The sequence below is a fragment of the Callithrix jacchus genome, chromosome 9 (genome assembly GCF_049354715.1).
Source record: "Callithrix jacchus isolate 240 chromosome 9, calJac240_pri, whole genome shotgun sequence".
Taxonomy (NCBI): domain Eukaryota; kingdom Metazoa; phylum Chordata; class Mammalia; order Primates; family Cebidae; genus Callithrix; species Callithrix jacchus.
Window position 1 is genome coordinate 107,010,405 of NC_133510.1, and position 20,116 is coordinate 107,030,520.

Here is a 20,116-nt window from a genome sequence, read left to right on the forward strand (position 1 = left end):
CTTTTTGGTGTAAAGACAGTTCTGGAATTTGGGGTCTACTTCATGACCGGTAACTTTTCTTTGACCAAACAACTTAATCACAGTGATCATTTGAAGGTTAACAAAATAGTGGAATCGGAGAAAAATTTTTTTCCACCCTTTCCTCCTCCCAGCGCCACAGCATATAAAGTTAAAAAGTTATTGACAGTTTGGTCTTAGTGTGAAAACCCTGGCTTTGGAACAAATTAGACTTGATTTGAATCTCTGCCAGTTGCCCAGTATCAGTGCTAAAGTTACTAAACCTTTTTAAGCCTCACAATTTTCAGTTGTAAAATGGAGATTTTTATACTCATCCAGCAGGGGTTTTGTAGATCAGGGTTTTTTTCAGCAGCAGCATTATTGACCTTTTGGGCCAGGTAACTCTTTGTCAAGGTCAGGGGAAGCTGCCCTGTATTGCCCTGTACATTGTAAGATGTTTGACAGCATCCCTGCTCTACTTACTACATGCCAGTAACAGTCCCCTCCAGTTATGACAACTAAAAATGTCGCTAGACATTACCAAATGTCTTCTGGGGGCAGAATCATCCCTAATTGAGACCCACTGATGTTGATGATATATAAAGTACTTTCTGATAGTATGTGATAACCGTTGTTTGTTATAATCGGTTTTGATTTTATTTTGGCAACTAGCTACGAATCAGTGGTTTCTCCCAGCTGTTAGAGGAGATATCCCTCCAGGCTGTGCTGCCCATGGATTTGTCTGTGATGGTACCAGAATATTAGTATTTGGGGGAATGGTTGAATACGGAAGATACAGCAATGAGTTATATGAGTTACAAGTAAGTGTATTTGATATTATTTTATTCTGAGGCTCTAATAATGATATTGCTCATAATTTTTCCAAAGACTGAAAAATTGTCCAGGTGCAGTGGCTCACATCTATAATCCCACCACTGTGGGAGGCTGAGGTGGACGGATCATCTGAGATCAGGAGTTTGAGACCAGCCTGACCAACATGGAGAAACCCCGTCTCTACTAAAATACAAAAAATTAGCTGGGTGTGGTAGTGTGTGCCTGTAGTCCCAGCTACTCAGGAGGCTGAGGCAGGGGAATCACTTGAATCTGGGAGACGGAGGTTGCAGTGAGCAGAGATCATGCCACTGCACTTCAGCCTGGCGAAAAGAGCAAGACTCTGTCTCAAAACAAACATATTAGCGGGTGGCACATGTCTATAATTCCAGCTATTCAGGAGGCTGAGGCAGGAGAATCACTTGAACCCGGGAGGTGGAGGTTGCAGTGAGCTGAGATTGTGCCATTGTACTCTAGCCTGGGCAACAAGAGCGTAGCTTTAGCTTAAAAAAAAAAGAAAAGGAAAAAGATTTCAAATTATTAACATTGTTTAACACATTTTAATATTGTTCAAATAATGTAAGCTTCACATTTTATAGCTTTGTAGAAAATGTTTCCACTTCACTTAAAAGCCAAAATTTCTTGGCAAGTCTTTTCCCCATACCCAGTGTAACATTTGTAACATCAAGATTTCTGCTACTTAGCACCAGCTGTACATGTTATATACTTAGGTTTTTGTATCTTAGTGCAATAGAAACTTTAGCCTGCAACAGAAGCACCTGGAAGACCTGTGAAAATACAGATTGCTGGCTTCTACCCCAAGAGCTTCTGAGTCAGCAGTGGGCGGTGAGCATTTGCATTTCTACCAAGTTTCCAGCTGCTGATGCTCCTGGTTTCTAGGGTATACTTTTTTTGTTTTGTTTTGAGTGGGAGTCTTGCTCTGTTTTTTTAATTTTGTTTTGAGATGGAGTCTTGCTCTGTCACCAAGGCTGGACTGCAGCTGAGCAATCTTGGCTCACTGCATCCTCCGCCTCTCAGGTTCAGGTGATTATCCTGCCTCAGCCTCCCGAGTAGCCATGACTACAGGCACTTGCCACCTTGCCCAGCTAATTTTTGTTTTTTTAGTAGAGACAGGTTTTCACCATCTTGACCAGGCTGATCTTGAACTCCCGACCTCAGGTGATCTGCCTGCCTGGGCCTCCCAAAGTGCTGAGATTACAGATGTTGAGCTACTATGCCTTGCTGCAAGTTCTTAAGTACTGCAGGACTCACAGAGGCATAGTTGGCATCAGCATTAACTGACAGAGTCACAATTTTGAATAAAACTTTCCACATTTGGAAATTCACCACTCCCAGCCCCTAGGCTATACTTTGAAAACCACAGCTTTAGTGTTTACAAAATTGTTATCCTCATACTAATAATTACTATCCCCTCTACCTTGACAATACACAAAAGCGTAGTAACAGTTTCCCATAACCTTTCTAAATTTGATTCTTTCATTAAACCAGATTGATAGCCTTTGTTGACTTTTCTTCCTGATCTAATTGGCAGACGAGAGTGGGTTATACCTATTTACAAACAACTCATTGCAAAAATAATTTCAGCTAAAGAAAACATCCTTGGCTAGAGAATAAGTTTTGGAATTTGATTTGTTAAATGAGCTTAATATTTATTTAAAGGTTAAAATATTCACCATTCATGGATTATGTAACTTTAGAAAGTAAGAATATATAAATTATATTTAATCCTGAAGCTATGTATAATACTTTATTTTTCATTTGGAAAATACTTTAGAACTGTTAGTGTTTATTATTATATGCTTAGTTTGCCATTGTGGAAATCTGTGAATAAAGGAAGAGGAACTTGAATGTCTATTGGAACATATATTTTAATTCCAGAAGTTAGCTGCTTATTCGGCATTTGTTCCAAAAGTAGTTTATTAGAGCCTTCTGATGGGATTTGAATTAAAATGTATTGATACAGTGTTGTGCTACTGACAATATAGGAGTGTTTTCCTGATTTGTCTGAGTGTATTTGTGCTTTGTTTTTTTTTAAGGCAAGTCGTTGGTTATGGAAAAAGGTGAAACCCCATCCCCCTTCTTCTGGTTTACCTCCTTGTCCTCGGCTTGGACATAGCTTCTCTTTATATGGTAACAAATGCTATTTGTTTGGTGGCCTGGCAAATGAAAGTGAAGATTCAAACAATAATGTTCCCAGGTATGCTGACTCTTTCAGACCAAATGCTTATTTTATGATTTAGAGTAGGAACTTTTTATTTTTTCTATCTTTAATTTTTAAAAGGGATGATGCTTAGCTTTTTGCATTTCAACCTAACAGTAGACAAATTTGTGTGTGTTTGTGTTTTCCTTAGTCCCTGTAGCATATTTGTTTTCAAAACTGTATCTTTTCTTCAGAAAGCACTAGAGTTAAAAAAGAAAAAGCTGTCTTTTCTAATGAGAAATCATCTTAATTAGATTAATATTAATGTAACTGCTTATATCAGTATATTTGTATATATTGAGCCATATGCATTTTAGCTACCTTATCAATGATAACAAAAAATAACAGATGGTTATTTTAAAATTAGATTGCTCTGGGAATTTAGTGACAAAACTCTGACTATGAAACGAAAGCTATCGTTTCCATGTTTTATACAAGAAGCTTTTGGAGTGGTTCACACTAGAAAATACTTATACAATCAATTCTCTCCTCCTTTTTCCCAAGCAAAATTAATTTGCTACCTCTTTTCACATAGTTTTTGTTTGTTTGTTTGTTTGTTTGTGTCCAATAAGCCTTTACAAAACAGCTCATAGGCAGGTTTGGTCCAAAGGGTGTAGTTTGCTGACACAGGCTGTAAATAATGGCGCTCTACTTTCTTGACCCCTATTATAGCTAATGTTGGCTTTGTCTGCAAAGAATTCTTTCCTTTGGGGAATTGTCCTGTTCCATGTAGTTATTTTTTTTAAATAAATTTTATTTGTGTAAATTTAAGGTATACAACATGATGGCATTATATATATATATACATTCTATATATATATATATATATATGTATACACACACACACATATAGTAAAATGGTTACTATAGTGGTAATATATCCATCATTTCATATAGATACCCTTTTTCTTTTTTCTTTTTTATTTTGGCCTGTGGCATGAGCAGCTATAGTCAATCCAGCATTTTGGGAGGCTGAGGTCGGTGGATCGCTTGAGCCCAGAAGTTTTAGACCAGCCTGGGCAACATGGCAAAACCCCATCTCTACCAAAAATACAAAAAAATTAGCTGGGCATGGTGGCATGCACCTGTAGTCACAGCTACTCGGAAGGCTGAGATGGGAGGATTTCTTGAGCCTGGGAGGTGTAGGTTGCAGTGAGCCGAGATTGTGCCGCTACACTACAGCCTGGGTAACAGAGTTAGACCACCATCTCAAAAAAAAAAAATCCTGAATATAATACATTATTATTAACTGTAATTCTCCTGTTGTACATTAGATCTCTCCGTTTGTTTATCCTACGTATTTGCTACTTTGTATCTTTTGACCTACATTTCCCCATTTCCTTCCCTCCTCTGACCCTGGTAACCACTGTCTTATTCTCTATTTCTATATGTTTTACCTTTTTTGTTAGAAACAAACAAACAAGATTTCACATGAGATCATGCAATATTGTTCTTTGTGTCTGTCTTATTTCACTTAGCATAATGTTCTGCTGTTCCATCCGTGCTGTGGCAAAGAGTAGTATATATTTTTTTCTTTTTTTTTTAGACTTTTTCTTTTTTTAATTTTTAATTTTTATTTCACTTTAAGTTCTGGGATACATGTGCAGAACGTGCAGGTTTGTTACATAGGTATACATGTGCTATGATGGTTTGCAGCACCTGTCAACCTGTCATCTAGGTTTTAAGTACTGCATGCATTAGGTATTTGTCTTAATGCTCTCCCTCCCCTTACCCCTCAATCCCTAACATGGCCCTGGTATGTGATGTTCCCTTCCCTGTGTCCATGTGCTCATTGTTCAACTCCCACCTATGAGTGAGAACATGTGGTATTTGGTTTTCTGTTTCTGTGTTAGCTTGCTAAGAATGATGGTTTCCAGCTTCATCAATGTCCCTGCAAAGGACCATGAACTCATTCTTTTTTATGGCTGCAATATTTTTTTCTTTTTAAGGCCAAATAATATTCACATAGTGTTTTGATCACATTGTTATTCTAGCATTCAGGCTTTGGAGATTTAGAGTCCAAAGGGCTGTTTTCTGATTCAGGGCTTATCATGTGTGTCCTTTAGAGCAAATAAGCCTGTTTCCTTCACTGTGAAATGGGAGTGATTAAATACCTGTTTTACAGTGTCATTGTGATAGTGACATAAGATCATTGGTATAATTTTCAGGTTGCCATACCATATTGTACAGTAGTTGTTATCACCATTATAATGTCTTTTTACCTGCATTAGATTGATGGTGGTGTTTTAACTTTTTTCCACACTTTTTAAAAACAAAAATACTAAAATATCATGAAAAATTTGGAAACTGAGAAAAGGTAAGAAATTATCTCATCACAGTAATCCAGATACTTTTAACACATGTTTTAAAAAATTTTTTCCATGAAACGGGCTTTTAAGATTTAACACGTAAAAATTCAAGAAATTAGAAAGTGCACAGTGTTCTTTCAACACTATCCCCCAACATAGGCAAATACACATAATTCAATTTGATGTACATCTTTTGAAACCTTTTTCATGTTACACATTATATTAGCTTTTGTTAGGTTATTGTTTACAATGGGCAGGCTTCTCGAGTTACTCTACTTAAGAGAGCCAGTAGGTGCATACAGTTGCATACAATGATTTTTAAAGCCTCTGTTCAAAGCACATTCATTTCTGGTCACATTCCATTGGTCAAAGCAAGCCATATGGCCAAGGCCAGAGTCAGTGGTCTAAGGATACATACTCTGCCTACTAGGAGAGAAGAGTTGGGAACATTAATCCGATCCTCTACACAGTCCTATTTTCTTTTCTTTTCTTTCTTTCTTTCTTTTTTTTTTTTTTTGAGGCAGGGTCTCACTCTGTCACCTAGGCTGGAGTGTAGTGGCACAATGTTAGCTCACTGGAACCTCTACCTCCCAGGTTCAATTGATCCTCCCACCTCGAAATGTTTAACTTCTTTAGAAATTCTACCACATTGTTTTCCAAAGTGACTACACCATGTTGCATTCCCACCAGCAATATGTAAGGGTTTTAATTTCTCACATTGGCTAAAACTTGTTATTATCTGTCTTTTTTATTGTTGCCATCCTAGTGGGAGTAAAGTGGTATCTCGTGGTTTTAATTTGCATTTCCCTAATGACCAATAGTGTTGAACATCTTTTCATGTGCTTTTTAGCCATTTATATATCATTGGTGAAATTTCTATTCAAGTATTGTATCCATTTTTTAATTGATGGTTTTTTTATTATTGAGTTGTAACAGTTATTTATATATTCTGGATATAAGTTTTATGTTTTGTTTTATTTTTTAATCAGAAATGTGATTTGACCAGGCACAGTGGCTCACACCTGTAATCCCAGCACTTTGGGAGGCTAAGGCAGGTGGATTACTTGACGCCTGGAATTCGAGACCAGCCTGACCAACATAGTGAAACCCCATCTCTACTAAAAATACAAAAAAATTATCTGGGCATACAAATGGTACATGTTTGTACTCCCAGCTACTTGGGAGGCTGAGGTGGGAGAATTGCTTGAACCTGGAGGCAGACGTTGCAGTCAGATCATGCCACTGTACTCCAGCCTGGGCAAGAGTGTGAGACTGTCTCAAAAAAAAGAAATGTGATTTGCAAGCATTATATTCTAGTCTGTGGCTTATCTTTTTATTTTCTTACTATTACCTTTTGAAGTATGAAAGTTTTAAATTTTGATAAATATAATTTATCAAACTTTTCTTTTATGAATCATACTTTTAGTGCCATATTTAAGAACTCCTTGCCTAACTCAGGGTTATAGAGATTTGTTCCTCTGTTTTCTTCTGAAAGTTGAATAGTTTTAGCTCTTATATTTCTATGTATGATTTATTTTTGAGTTAATTTTTGTATAAGAGGTGAAGTCAGGGCCTAAATTTATCTTTTCACATGTGGATATCCAGAAGTCCCAAAACCATTGGTTGAAAAGACTACGCTTTCCTCATTATATTGTGTTGGTTGACATCTTTGTTGAAAATCAGTTGACCATAAATTTAAGAGTTTATTTCTGGACTCTCAGTTATATTCCATTGATCTATATGTCTAGCTTTATGCTAGTACCCCACTGTCTTGATTACTACATTTTGTAGTAAGTGTTATGGTAAGAAATCGGAAGGCATGAGTTCTTAAATATTTTTTTTTCATGAGTATTTTGGCTGTTACAGGTCCTTTGCATATCTTTAGAGAATTTTGAATCAGAAATTGGCAAAGACTGATGTGGTGGCTCATACCTGTAATCCTAGGGCTTTGGGGAGCCAAGGTGGGAGGATCACTTGAGCCCTGGAGTTTGAGACCAGCCTGGGTAACTTGGCAAGACTCTGTCTCTGCAAAACATTAGAAAATTAGCCGGATGTGATGGTATACGCCTATGGTCCCATCTACATGGGAGGCTGAAGCAGGAGGATTGCTTGAGCCAAGGAGACCAAGGGTACAGTGAGCCATGTTCACATCACTGCACTCCAGCCTGGGCAACAGAATGAGACCCCATCTCAAAAATAGGCTTACTAGGATTTTGATAGAGATTTCATTGATTATATGTTAGTTGGAGGAGATTCCCATCTTAATAATAATGGATCTGCCAATATTTCCATCTTAATAATATTATCTTAATAATATTTCTATTTTAATAATATTGGATCTGCCAATTCATGAACATGGAACGTCTCTCCATTTATTTAGATCTTTTCTCTCAGCAATATTTTGTAGTTTTCAATGTACATGTTGCTCTTTCTAATTTTGATAAATTTATTCCTAAGTTTTTTATTCTTTTTAGGATATTATGAATTGATTTGGTTTCTTAATTTCATTTTTGGATTGTTCATTCCTAGTATATAGAAATACAATTGGTTTTGTTATTTATCTCGTATCCTATGATCTTGCTGAATTCATTTGTTATTTCTAATCATATTGAAATGGATTTCAATTTTTTTATTATTGATTCTTAGGAGTTCTTTACATATATATTTTTGTATGTTCCAAATATGTGTTTTTGTTTTTGTTTTTTTTTGAGACGGAGTTTCGCTCTTGTTACCCAGGCTGGAGTGCAATGGCGCGATCTCAGCTCACCGCAACCTCCGCCTCCTGGGTTCAGGCAATTCTCCTGCCTCAGCCTCCTGAGTAGCTGGGATTACAGGCACGCGCCACCATGCCCAGCTAATTTTTTGTATTTTTAGTAGAGACGGGGTTTCACCCATCACCATGTTGACCAGGATGGTCTTGATCTGTTGACCTCGTGATCCACCCGCCTCGGCCTCCCAAAGTGCTGGGATTACAGGCTTGAGCCACCGCGCCTGGCCCCCAAATATGTTTTTTGAGTCTTTGCTTTTTTAAAAAAGTGTTGGGATTACAGGCATGAGTCACCATGCCCGGCCAAAATTTTCTTAAATTTCCAGCTGAAATTGACAGACTAAGCTGGTTCTGTCACCCTACATACCTGCATATGGCCACCCCACATGATAGTTTTGTGGGAGTTGAACTTCTTACATGGTGGTTCAGGATTCCAGAGTGAGTGTTCTAGTGAAGGTGTGTAGACCTGTGTCCCAGCCTCAGAAGTCACATAGTGTTCTTTTTGTTTGTTTATTTTTAGAGATGGGGTTTCACCATGTTGGTCAGGCTGGTCTCAAACTCCTGACCTCAAGCAATCCACCCGCCTTGGCCTCCCAAAGTGCTGGAATTACAAACATGAGCCACTGCGCCTGGCCTACATAGTGTTCTTTTACCATACCTTACTAATCAAAGCAGTCACAAACCAGCCCAGAATCAAGGGAAGGGAACATAGACCCAACTTCCTGATGGTAAAAGTGTCACAGGATTTGTAGTTGTGTTTTAACACCAACATGTAGCAAGTTGTCATTGATAAAAGTGTTGGCTAAATGATAACAGGAATTATTTTTAATTTCTTCTCTTCACTACTGAGCCCCAGAAGAATGCCTGGAACATAGTAGTATTTGATAAGTATGGATTGTATGAATGAGGTTTGGAGTTTCTACTCTCCTAATGCCTTTCTGTACTATATGAACTTTTCACAGTAAGCACATATTATCTTTACAAATAGAAATAAAATACAAATGAAGGGTATATATTATCTGAATGTTTTAATTTTTTTATGCTATCCTAGATATTTAAATGATTTTTATGAGTTGGAGCTACAGCATGGCTCTGGTGTTGTGGGTTGGAGCATTCCAGTGACAAAAGGTGTTGTGCCTTCTCCAAGAGAGTCCCACACAGCTGTTATATACTGCAAAAAAGATTCTGGAAGTCCTAAAATGTATGTTTTTGGTGGAATGTGTGGTGCTCGCCTGGATGACCTATGGCAACTTGACTTAGGTAAGTTTAACTTGATTCAGGCTCAGGAATAGAGCAAATTAAAAAAATGCTTTGAAAAATATTATTGATTTTAGTATTTATTGAGTTGTACTTAGTTTTACAACTAGCACTTCTAGCCCCAGGTAATAGCAGATGTGTGATATAAATGGTTTCTGATAAATCAGATTGGACAAATGAATGTTTGGTTTATAAGAGTAACTCTCTTGTGCTTTCTGTAAATAGGGTTACCATATGTCCTGGTTTACCTGGGATGATTCTGATTTATGCTTATTGTCCTGTGTAATTATCAATAGTACAGTACTCTCTTTCACTCTGAAAAGTGTCCTGCTGGGGTTGATAACTTTATATGGTTACCCTATCTACAGGAAATGTAGCATTAACAGTGTTATTGGTAGCCAGTAAAAAACGCTTAGGTAGTTCTTTCTAAAGGGATCCTAGGAATGAATGATTGGAGGATAGTGTGCCTCTCACCTTTGACTTATCTTCTGTCCAGTGTACTCTTACTTGAAATGGTAAAATCCCTAATATTGTTCTTAATTCAATATTGGTGGCACCCTATTACAAATACAGTCATCCCTCGGTATCTGTGGAGGATTTATTCAGGACCTCCCCTGATACCAAAATCCATGGATGCTCAAGTTCCTGATGTGAAATGGTGTATGTAGTATTGGCATATTCTCCCATATGCTTTAAATCATCTCCAGATTACTTGTAACATCTAACACAATGTAAATGCTACATAAATGATTCCTATATTGTATTGTCTGAGGAATAATGACAAAGAAAAAACATGTTCAGTGCAGCCAAAGTTTTTTATGAATATTTTCAATCTGTGGTTGGTTGAATCCATGGATGCAGGACCCATGGATACATAGGGCTAGCTGTACTAACATTAAGTGTAAATAAATTTCTGATTAGCAGTTTATGTAAGCTGGAAATATTTAAGATAATGTTCAAATAACTGTTTTAAAATGCTGTGTTTCATTTTGGTAAGTCCTTGTTTTATTTTTTTTTAATTATGCAAGTTGAGGTAACTTGCTGTTGTTAGATCAAGTTGCTAATATAATTATTTTTACTTTTAGAGACCATGTCATGGTCAAAACCAGAAACTAAAGGGACAGTGCCACTTCCACGAAGCCTTCATACAGCCAGTGTCATAGGAAACAAGTATGGTGTTTTTTTGTATTTCACTTCTTTTTTTTTTTTTAACAACTTAAGAAGCACACAAAGGAAAGTAATGCTACTAGTTTCTTGGAAGTAGATTATGAAACAACACAGTCTGATTGTGCTTACTGAAGCTAAAATAATTTTTTGTCTGTAGAAGCTAAAATACTTAATGTGCCGTTTTCTTATACTATCTCTTTTACTTCTTTGCATTCATTATAATGTCTTGCCCAGGGTAGGCTTTATGTAAATGTAAACCTGGATATTGCCAAACTAATCACTTAACTCACTGTTTCTTTTTTTCTATTTTTGGTAGTGCTTCATTTGTACTCAGGCATGTACTCTTAATAATTATGCTTTAGATGGCAATATAGAGTTGATAGAATACAAACTCTGTAACCAGATTGCCTAAATTCAAGATCCAGCTTTGTCACTTGTCCTGTATGACCTGGGGCAAGGAAACTGAATCTGTTTATACCTCACTTTCCTTAAGTATACAATGTACATTAACGTAAAAAGCTACTTGACAAGGCTGTAGTGAAGACTAAATGGATTAATACATGTGAAATGCTTAGAACAGTTTCTGGTATGAAGTGAGCATTCCATAAATGTTGGCTGTTACTGCCGTCAACAAATTCCCTTGTCTGTGCAACATTGTGCCACAATTAGGAGTACTGTTGAATTAGAATTTAATGAAATATTTATTATTTCAGGGATTCTACCTTAAATTTAATATTTTAGGAAATGACTATTGATTTAGAACCTAGTTATTGTTTTTTTTTTTTTTAACTAACTCAAAACCAAACAGGATAGTCTTTACATTTAAACAAAACCATCTATATACTTTTTTAACTGCAGAATCATTTTATAAAATGAAATTTTTCATTGAAACCCCAACATATAAAAATCGACTTTAAAAAATAGAGCTCTGGCTGGGCATGGTGGCTCATGCCTATGATCCCAGCACTTTGGGAGGCCAAGGTGGAAGAATCACCTGAGCCCAGGAAGTATGAGTTTGCAGTGGGCCATTATCATGCCACTGCACTCTAGCCTGGGCAATAGAACAAGACCCTATCAAAAAAAGAAAAAAATCTCTGGTTGGCATTAAAAAAATAGATCTCTGGTTGGCATCAGGTCACATGGGCCCTGATTTCTGCCTGATGAGCCTTTCTCTTCCAGTAGCCATCAGGCTTGTCTTAAGTACTCCTAGGGTCCTGAGACACAGTTTAAAGTTTTCATTTAAATGATATCAGTGGCCAAAGTTATATGAAATTCAATCCTCTTCAGTTACTATGTGCATACAGTTTTAAATTTGACTTTGGATGGTCATTGCTCAGTTGGGTATCTTTCTGACTGTGGTACTATGCCTTAGTATATTATAGACAATATTTATTTTAAAATATATTATAATTGAAATAGTCTTCACTTTAAGTAACTTGCCAGAGAGAAATAATTGTGATTCTGTATTGCTTCATAAAATTGTAAACTCTTGAAAGAAGACCACTTTATTTGTCTTCCTATTTCCATTACCTTGACAATGGTGAGTGAATGAATAGTTCTGAAGCCCTGCTGATAGGAAATGTGTCTAGTCTTCGCACTTCAAATCCATGAAGTAAAATGAAATAAGCTACTTTATGTTTTTGTGTTGTTGTTGCTCAGGATGTATATTTTTGGTGGATGGGTCCCATATAAGGGGGAAAATACTGAGACTTCACCTCATGATTGTGAATGGAGATGTACCAGTTCATTTTCTTACCTAAATCTGGGTGAGTCTTTTAAGAGTTACTCATTTAATTAAACTTTATTAATAAGATACTTTAAAAATTTTTGTTAAGAACAAAAAATTAGTCATGGATATTTCTGTCTTTTCAGATACAACAGAGTGGACCACCCTAGTATCAGATTCTCAAGAGGATAAAAAAAATTCAAGACCAAGACCAAGAGCTGGACACTGCGCTGTTGCAATTGGCACTCGATTGTATTTTTGGAGTGGAAGAGATGGCTACAAAAAAGCACTGAATAGTCAAGTTTGCTGCAAGGATCTTTGGTATCTTGATACTGGTAGGTAAGAATATTTAACAAATAAACTTTTTTTTTAAGATAAGCACTCATATGTCTGCCTTTTGAGACTTACTGTAAATGCTACCTTTCTTTCCCATAATTAAGTATGAATGGAAGAAACAATATGTGTGGTTATTCCCCACTCCTGAGGAGTATATAATTATCCTTTCCTTGAGTGTAGGCTGGATTTAAAGACTCCTTTGCAAAGAATAGAATATGGAAAGGGAAAATAGTAGCTTTACAGAAACCTGGCAAGCAGGAGAAACCTGGCAAGCACCACCTTAATCAAGTGATTAAGGTTAATATCACTAGTGATAAGTCACGTTGATATCATTTACTCCCTAATATCATGTGATGAGTAAAAGTACCTCTGTGGTTTTCTTCCCCAAAACCCATAACCCGTCTAACTATGAGAAAATATCAGACAAAACCAAATTGAGGGACATTCTACATCTTCTACAAAGAATATGTGAGTGGTACTATTCAGAAGTTTCAAAGTGAAGGAAAACAAGGAAAGACTAAAAAATAATCACAAAGTGGAGGAGACGAAGGAGACTTTACAACTAAATGTGATGATGTATTCGGTATTGGATCCTGGAACAAAAAATGCATTAATTGAAAAACTTGTGAAATCTGAGTTGTCTATAATTGAGTTAATAGTATTACACCAATGACAATTTCTTCGTTTTACAAATGTGCTTGTATTAGGGGAAGCTGGAAAACAGGGAAAGCTTGGGTTGGGGGTTATGGCAATGCTGTACTATCTTTGCAACTTTTCTGCAAATCTAAAATTATTTTAAAGTAAAAGTTTTTTTTTAATATATATATATATTAGAGGCTGAGCACAGTGGCTCACACCTGTAATCCTAGCTCTTTGGGAAGCCAAGGCGGGAGGATTGCTTGGGCCATGAGTTCAAGACAAGCTTGGGCAACATAGTGAGACCCCCATCTTTACCAAACAAAAAATTAACCAAGTACAGTGGCACATGCCTATAGTCCCAGCTTCTTGGGAGGCTGAGGCAGGAGGATCACTTGAGCCCAGGAATCTTAGTCTACAGTGAGCTCTGATTGCTCCACTGCACTCTAGCCTGGGTATCAGAGCAAGATCCCATTACTTGAACTCCCAACCTCAGGTGATCCACCCGCCTTGGCCTCCAAAGTGCTTGGATTACAAGTGTGAGCCACCATGCCCAGCCTCAAGATCCCATTTCTAAAGGAAAAAAAAAAAATCATTAGAGCACCAAAATTTTTAAAAATATGTACCTCATATCCATTTTTAATAAATATTGATTGACAGCTGTGTAGCAGGAATTGTTTAAATGCTGAGAATATAGCAGTGAACAAGACTGATAGTGCCCCTGCTATCACAAAGAACTTACTTTCTGAGAGGGTAAGATGGCAAGGAGATAATAAGCAATAATGAAAAGGTGAACAAAATCAGTTCAGTTTCTGTTACTCATTTGAATACATGAGATAGTGGTGTTAGGTATTGGGAATGGTCCTTATTTTTCAGAGTGGTGTTAGGTATTGGGAAAAGTCGTTATTTTTCAGAGTGGTGTTAGGTATTGGGAAAGGTCCTTATTTTTCAGAGTGGTGTTAGGTATTGGGAAAGGTCCTTATCCTTCAGAGTCAAAAAAGGCTTCTGTAATGAGATGACATGGGATGTGATCCAAATGGTGGGAAGGAGCTACCCACATAAAAAGGCCAGAGAAACCACTGCAGAAAGAGGAAACAGCAAATAGGAGTCTGAGATGGGAAGACTTGGTATGTTTGGCAACAGATTTGAGCTGGGTAAACAAAGAGGAAAGTGTAGGAATGGAGGTTACAGAGATGACCACAGGACATAAGGCCTTAAATATGGTGGTAAAACTTTCTAAGTTATTTTTAAAGTACAGTGATGAGTTATGGGTAAATTTGAAGGAGAGATGTGACATAATCTGATGTACACTTTGGAATGGTCACTGGCAGTTGTATGGAAAATAAATTGTAGGTGCACACTGCAAGACAAGTTAGAAAGCTCTTGCGGTAGTCAAAAAAGTGTTTCAGACTCTATGGTGACAAAGGAGGGGAGGACTGGATAAATTCAGGATATATTTTGGAGTTCTTGTTGACAGAACTGGCTGATACTTTGTATGGCAAGTGACAGGGAAGAATGAAGGATGAATTTTTAGCTTGAATTATATTGAGATAGGGAAGACTGAGAGAAAACAGCATTGTGGAGAAAATCAAGAGTTCCATTTAGACTGTGCTAAGTTTGAAATAAGATCAAGTAGGCATTTGAATAAATAGATGAATCTTGTGGCCATTAGAGAAATTATATCTGGAGACGTAATACTTGATGTTGTATGAGAAAAACATCATAAAACATATGGTGACTCCAGTTTTTTCAAAATGGTAAATAGAAAACTTGGAAGGATACACACCAAAGCATTATCTAAGAGCTGAGATTATACACTCTCTTCAGAGCTTTTCTCTCATTACTTGTCTGTGTTTTCTACAGTAGCATGTATTGTTTTTCTAATGTAAAAAGTTTAAAATTAAGATAGTTGAAAAAATAATGAATTAATAGAGTAAATGCTTTCTATAGAAGAAGCATGTACTAGCAAGCAGGAAAGAAATACAGAAAATCCAACTTACTGGTTCACCTTTGGAATTGAAAATTATTAACTAAAGTCTAAGGATAAGCTTCAGTCTCTGAAATTGGATGAAAAAAATGTGTATGACTGAGTTTTTCTCCGTAGGGATTATATCACTTTGAGCAGATTCTCTAAGGGATCTGTGACTTTAAAAAGTTAAAAAAAAAATTAATTTAATGGCCCGAACCTTTTCATAATGAGCTTTAGATACCAGTATTCTAAAAGTAACCATGGCCACTATCATAAGGGCAAAATATAGGTTTTGTTTTTCCTCTTGATAAGTTAGCATCAGTTGTCTTTTTTTCACTTTTAGTTAAACTTTGTGCATTTAATAGCGTGTAAATGAGTAATAGAATTCCATGAGGCTTTCTGTGAAAAATCACAGTTCTTTGCTCCTCCCTTTTCTTAGTTTACTTGCCCTACAAGCATTTATTTGTTCTCAAATCTGTTAAATGATTCTTTAGGTATTTAATTCCCTCTCTCTGTATCACATGCATATATTGTTACTTTGATGTATTTTTTTTTCATTTAGGCAATAATGTGCTCACTTTTTGCTATGGAAGTTAAGGATTTATCTCTTTCTCCCACCATTCCTCATCTCTTTCTCCCATACACCTTTCCTACCCACCATTCTCTCAATATGGTTATACCATAATTTTACTAGATGACTATTCAGTGTTTATATTATGACTATATAAGCATTCTTCACAGTTGAGCCCTTTTGTACAGTTTTTTATTTGCCATGTAGTAATTTTCAGTTTTATTATTTTTGTTTTAGATTTGTATATATTTAGCATTAATTCAATCCATACCCTTTGTTATTTGTTTAAATCTTCTCTCATTATAGTTAGATGCATAGATATTCTATCAAATTGGAAGAAAGCTCACCTGCTCCAATCTGGGGTGGGTGCCCTCTACAAATCAAGCACAGCCATCATCCTGGAGTCTCCATCATCTTCCTGGAGCTATCTTTTGCCTCACACCTCTGCCAGATTCCTTGTTTCCAGGATCCCATACAGTTCCTTTTCTTAGTTTACTTCTTCATTTTTCATGGAACAAATCCCAGGAAAAGGGTGCAGAGATGATACATTAATTTTGAGATCTTGCATTGTTTGAAAATATGTTGAATCTTCCTTTCCACTTAAATGGCAGTTTGGATAGAAATAGGATTCTACATTATAAAGCCTTATCCTTCAGACTTTTGGAAGCATTGCATCGTTCTGTTGTATTCAGGCTTCCAGTATTTTGGTTGAGAAATCCAAACCACTTCTGATTTTTGGTCCTTTCAAATATAACCTTTTTCCCTCCCCTTTCTCTGGAAGCTTTTATATTTCTCTTATCAGCACTTTAAAAAAAATTAATAATAATGTGCTTTCTTGTGTGTGTGTCTTTGATCTGTTGTGTTGAGTACTCAGCCCTTTTAGTCTAAAGACTCATGTTCTGCAGTTCTGGGGACTTTTCTTTATTACGTTGATTTGCATGCACCCTCTCTGTATTCTCCAATCTCTTTTCATGTAAACTCTATTATATTGGGCTCTACCTTCTTGACTTTTTGTCTATTTTTGCTCAAATCTGGGTTGTCTTACTGTGAGAAATAAACTGGATTGTGAATAAGATCATGGAGGAATTTACATGGGAATAGCTGAAGGATCTAGGCTTCATTATCTTCTAAAATGGGATCATCAAACTTTTTTCTGTAAACGATGAGATTGTAAATATTTTAGATTTTGTAGGTCTAGTCTCTGTTGTAACTACTCACTCTGCTATTGTAACATGAAAGTAGCCATAGACAATACATAAACAAATGAGCTTAGCTGTGTCTCAATACACTTTTATTTACAAAAACAGGCACAGACTGAATCTGGTGGGCTACAGTTTACCGACCTCTAGTTAGAGGTGTGTGTGTGTGTGTGTGTGATGGAGTCTCGCTCTGTTACCCAGGTTGGAGTGCAGTGATGTGAACTTGGCTAACTGCACCCTCCACCTCCTGGAGGCATTGAAGTGATTCTCTTGCTTCAGCCTCCCAAGTAGCTGGGATTATAAGCATATGCCACCATGCCCGGCTAATTTTTGTATTTTTAGTAAAGACAGGGTTTCACCTTGTTGGCCAGGCTGGTCTCAAACTCCTGACCTCAAGTGATCTATCTACCTTGGCCTCCCAAAGTGCTGGGATTACAGGCATGAGCCACCATGCCCAGCCCTAGTTAGAGATTTAAATTCACCAGAATACATTTTCTTGTGTCACTGTAGAAAAATGGAATGTACTGCCTCTGAGTTGTGAATTTCCTATTATGGTAGGTATACAAAGAAAAGACAGAGATGTTGTGGAAATGATTTTAGATCCTTTTTTTCAGCTATAAGAGTCTATGATATGATTGTATTTGTTTTGGAAATGGTGATATTTTATATCAGGGCACTTACATGTTTTGGTAGTATGAGTGCTTTTTTTGTTTTGAGACAGAGTCTTGCTCTGCTGCCCAGGCTGGAGTGCAGTGGTGTGATCTCAGCTCACAGCAGTCTCTGCCTCCCAGGTTCAAGCTATTCTCCTACCTCGGCCTCCAGAGTAGCTGGGATTACAGGCACCAGCCACCACGCCCAGCTTATTTTCCTATTTTTAGTAGAGATGGGGTTTCACCATGTTGGCCAGACTTGTCTCAAACTCCTGACCTCAGGTGATCTGCCTGCTTTGGCCTCCCAAAGTGCTGGGATTACAGGCATGAACCACCATGCCCAGCCAGTAGTACAAGTCTTGATAAGGGGTATTAACTTCAGAGAAGTTATGCTTTAGTAAAATATCATGTCCAAGTTATCTTTGCTAAAATTAACAGAATTTCTAACATGTATGCTGTTGACACAAAATTGGCTTATAAAATTAAAAAACATTAGAACTTCTAAGGAAGATAAAATAATGTAGCTTTAATACTTGGCTCCCCTTGCTTCCTCTCAGTCCCCTCCCCACCCAAAAAAAAATTCTTCTAGGATTAAACACATTTTTGAATCTGATGACTCAGATAGTTTGTTAGTTTAGTACTGGATCGTTTTGTTTATAGATTAATTTGTCGAAGTAAATAAATAAATAAATAAATAGAATGAGAACCCCAAACTATTTTTATTTGACCTAATATAGCTGTCTTTATGTGAGTATATTTAAAGCTCTATTCCACACAGACTATATCAGCATACCATTTATACACTGGAAACTTAAATGTATAATATCATGATTGTTCTTTAGAGAAACCACCGGCACCATCTCAAGTACAGCTAATCAAAGCCACTACCAATTCCTTTCATGTCAAGTGGGATGAAGTGTCTACGGTTGAGGGCTATCTTTTGCAGTTGAGTACAGACTTGCCATACCAAACTGCATCATCAGATTCTTCAGCAGCACCAAATTTGCAAGGTAACATGATTTTCATGCTTAGAGTATGTATGCTCACATGCTTTTAAAAATATATACTACAGGCCAGGCACAGTGGCTTACACCTGTAATCCCAGCACTTTGGGAGACTGAGGCAGGTGGATCACCTGAGGTCAGGAGTTTGAGACCAGCCTGGCCAACAGGGTGTAAGCCTGTCTCTCATAAAAATACAAAAATTAGCCGGGTATGGTGGCACATGCCTGTAATCCCAGCTACTCAGGAAGCTGAAGCAAAAGAATTGCTTGAACCCAGGAGGCCCAGGAGATGGAGGTTGCAGTGAGCTGAGATCATAACACTGCACTCCAGCCTGGGAAACAGGTGAGACTCTGTCTCAAAAAAATAAATAAATACACACACACACACACACACACACACACACACACACACTGGAGTATACATACTGCAGAAAAGTCTGTGATTAGGTTTGATTTAAGAAATTTTATGATAGTAGGACTGTGCCTGGTAATTTTAAATACATTGCATTTCAATTTTTAAAACTTGGTTGTCTTACCATTATGATGTAGTAGAACACATAGAAATGTAGGATAGATTGTGTTTTCTGCAGTTTTTTTTTTTTGAGACAGAGCCTCACTCTGTCACCCAGACTAGAGTACAATCTTGGCTCACTATGACCTCCACCTCCTAGGTTCAAGCAATTCTCCTGCCTCAGCCTCCCAAGTAGCTGGGATTACAGGCATGTGCCATGATGTCCAGCTAATTTTTTTGTATTTTTAGTATAGTGTTTCACCATATTGGCCAGGCTGGTCTCGAACTCCTGACCTTGTGATCTGCCTACCTCAGCCTCCCAAAGTGCTGGGATTACAGACATGAGCCACCATGCCCAGCCTGCAGTTCATTTTTATGTACTTTCCTAATTCGACATATTACTTGACTTCCACAGATGGCTTTAATTTGCTTTCATAAATATCTCAGCTTTTTTCAAAAGTATTTTTAACTAAATAGGCACTTGGAAAGTAAAAGGAAACACAAATTTTGCACATTTCCCAGAGAGGATTTCTGTCAATTCAGGCAAATTAGTAAGAAAACATATAACCTTTGGTAAAGATACTACTTTTTAAATGTAACTAAAACTTTTAATACTTTTAATATGTAACTAAAAATATTTAATTATATTTTATTGAAGCTAATTAAGAGCATATCAGTCTGAACCTTTCTCAATTCCTGCAGGAGTCAGGATGGACCCTCACAGACAAGGCAGTAATAACATCATTCCTAACAGTGTAAGTAAAAAAGTATATGATGGTAATTGGATGTTTATGGTTATATTCTCAATATTTATTCAGATTTTTAACATACTACTACTCTAGAAGAGGGGTCCTTAACCCTGCTTGCACATGAGAATTATCTCTGAGATAAACAAACACACACAGATTCCCAAGCCCTTCCTCAAATCTAGTGAAGCAGAATCTTTAGGAAAATGCCCAGGCAGCT

General features: G+C 37.0%; 1 protein-coding gene across 4 annotated transcripts in view; it reads left to right on the forward strand.

The window, feature by feature from the left end:
* HCFC2 (host cell factor C2) overlaps positions 1 to 20,116 on the forward strand; it is a 38,233-nt gene that overhangs the window by 944 nt on the left and 17,173 nt on the right. For all 4 annotated transcript variants that reach the window (XR_013522063.1, XR_013522064.1, XM_035257432.3 and 1 more), the window contains exons 2-9: positions 670 to 818; positions 2,886 to 3,046; positions 9,177 to 9,385; positions 10,468 to 10,552; positions 12,209 to 12,315; positions 12,422 to 12,610; positions 18,479 to 18,646; positions 19,853 to 19,905. Coding sequence is in view for 2 of the 4 variants with exons in the window: in XM_035257432.3 (XP_035113323.1) it covers positions 670 to 818; positions 2,886 to 3,046; positions 9,177 to 9,385; positions 10,468 to 10,552; positions 12,209 to 12,315; positions 12,422 to 12,610; positions 18,479 to 18,646; positions 19,853 to 19,905 (1,121 nt within the window). In the remaining 2 variants the exon portion in view is untranslated. The remainder of the gene's footprint in view (positions 1 to 669; positions 819 to 2,885; positions 3,047 to 9,176; positions 9,386 to 10,467; positions 10,553 to 12,208; positions 12,316 to 12,421; positions 12,611 to 18,478; positions 18,647 to 19,852; positions 19,906 to 20,116) is intronic.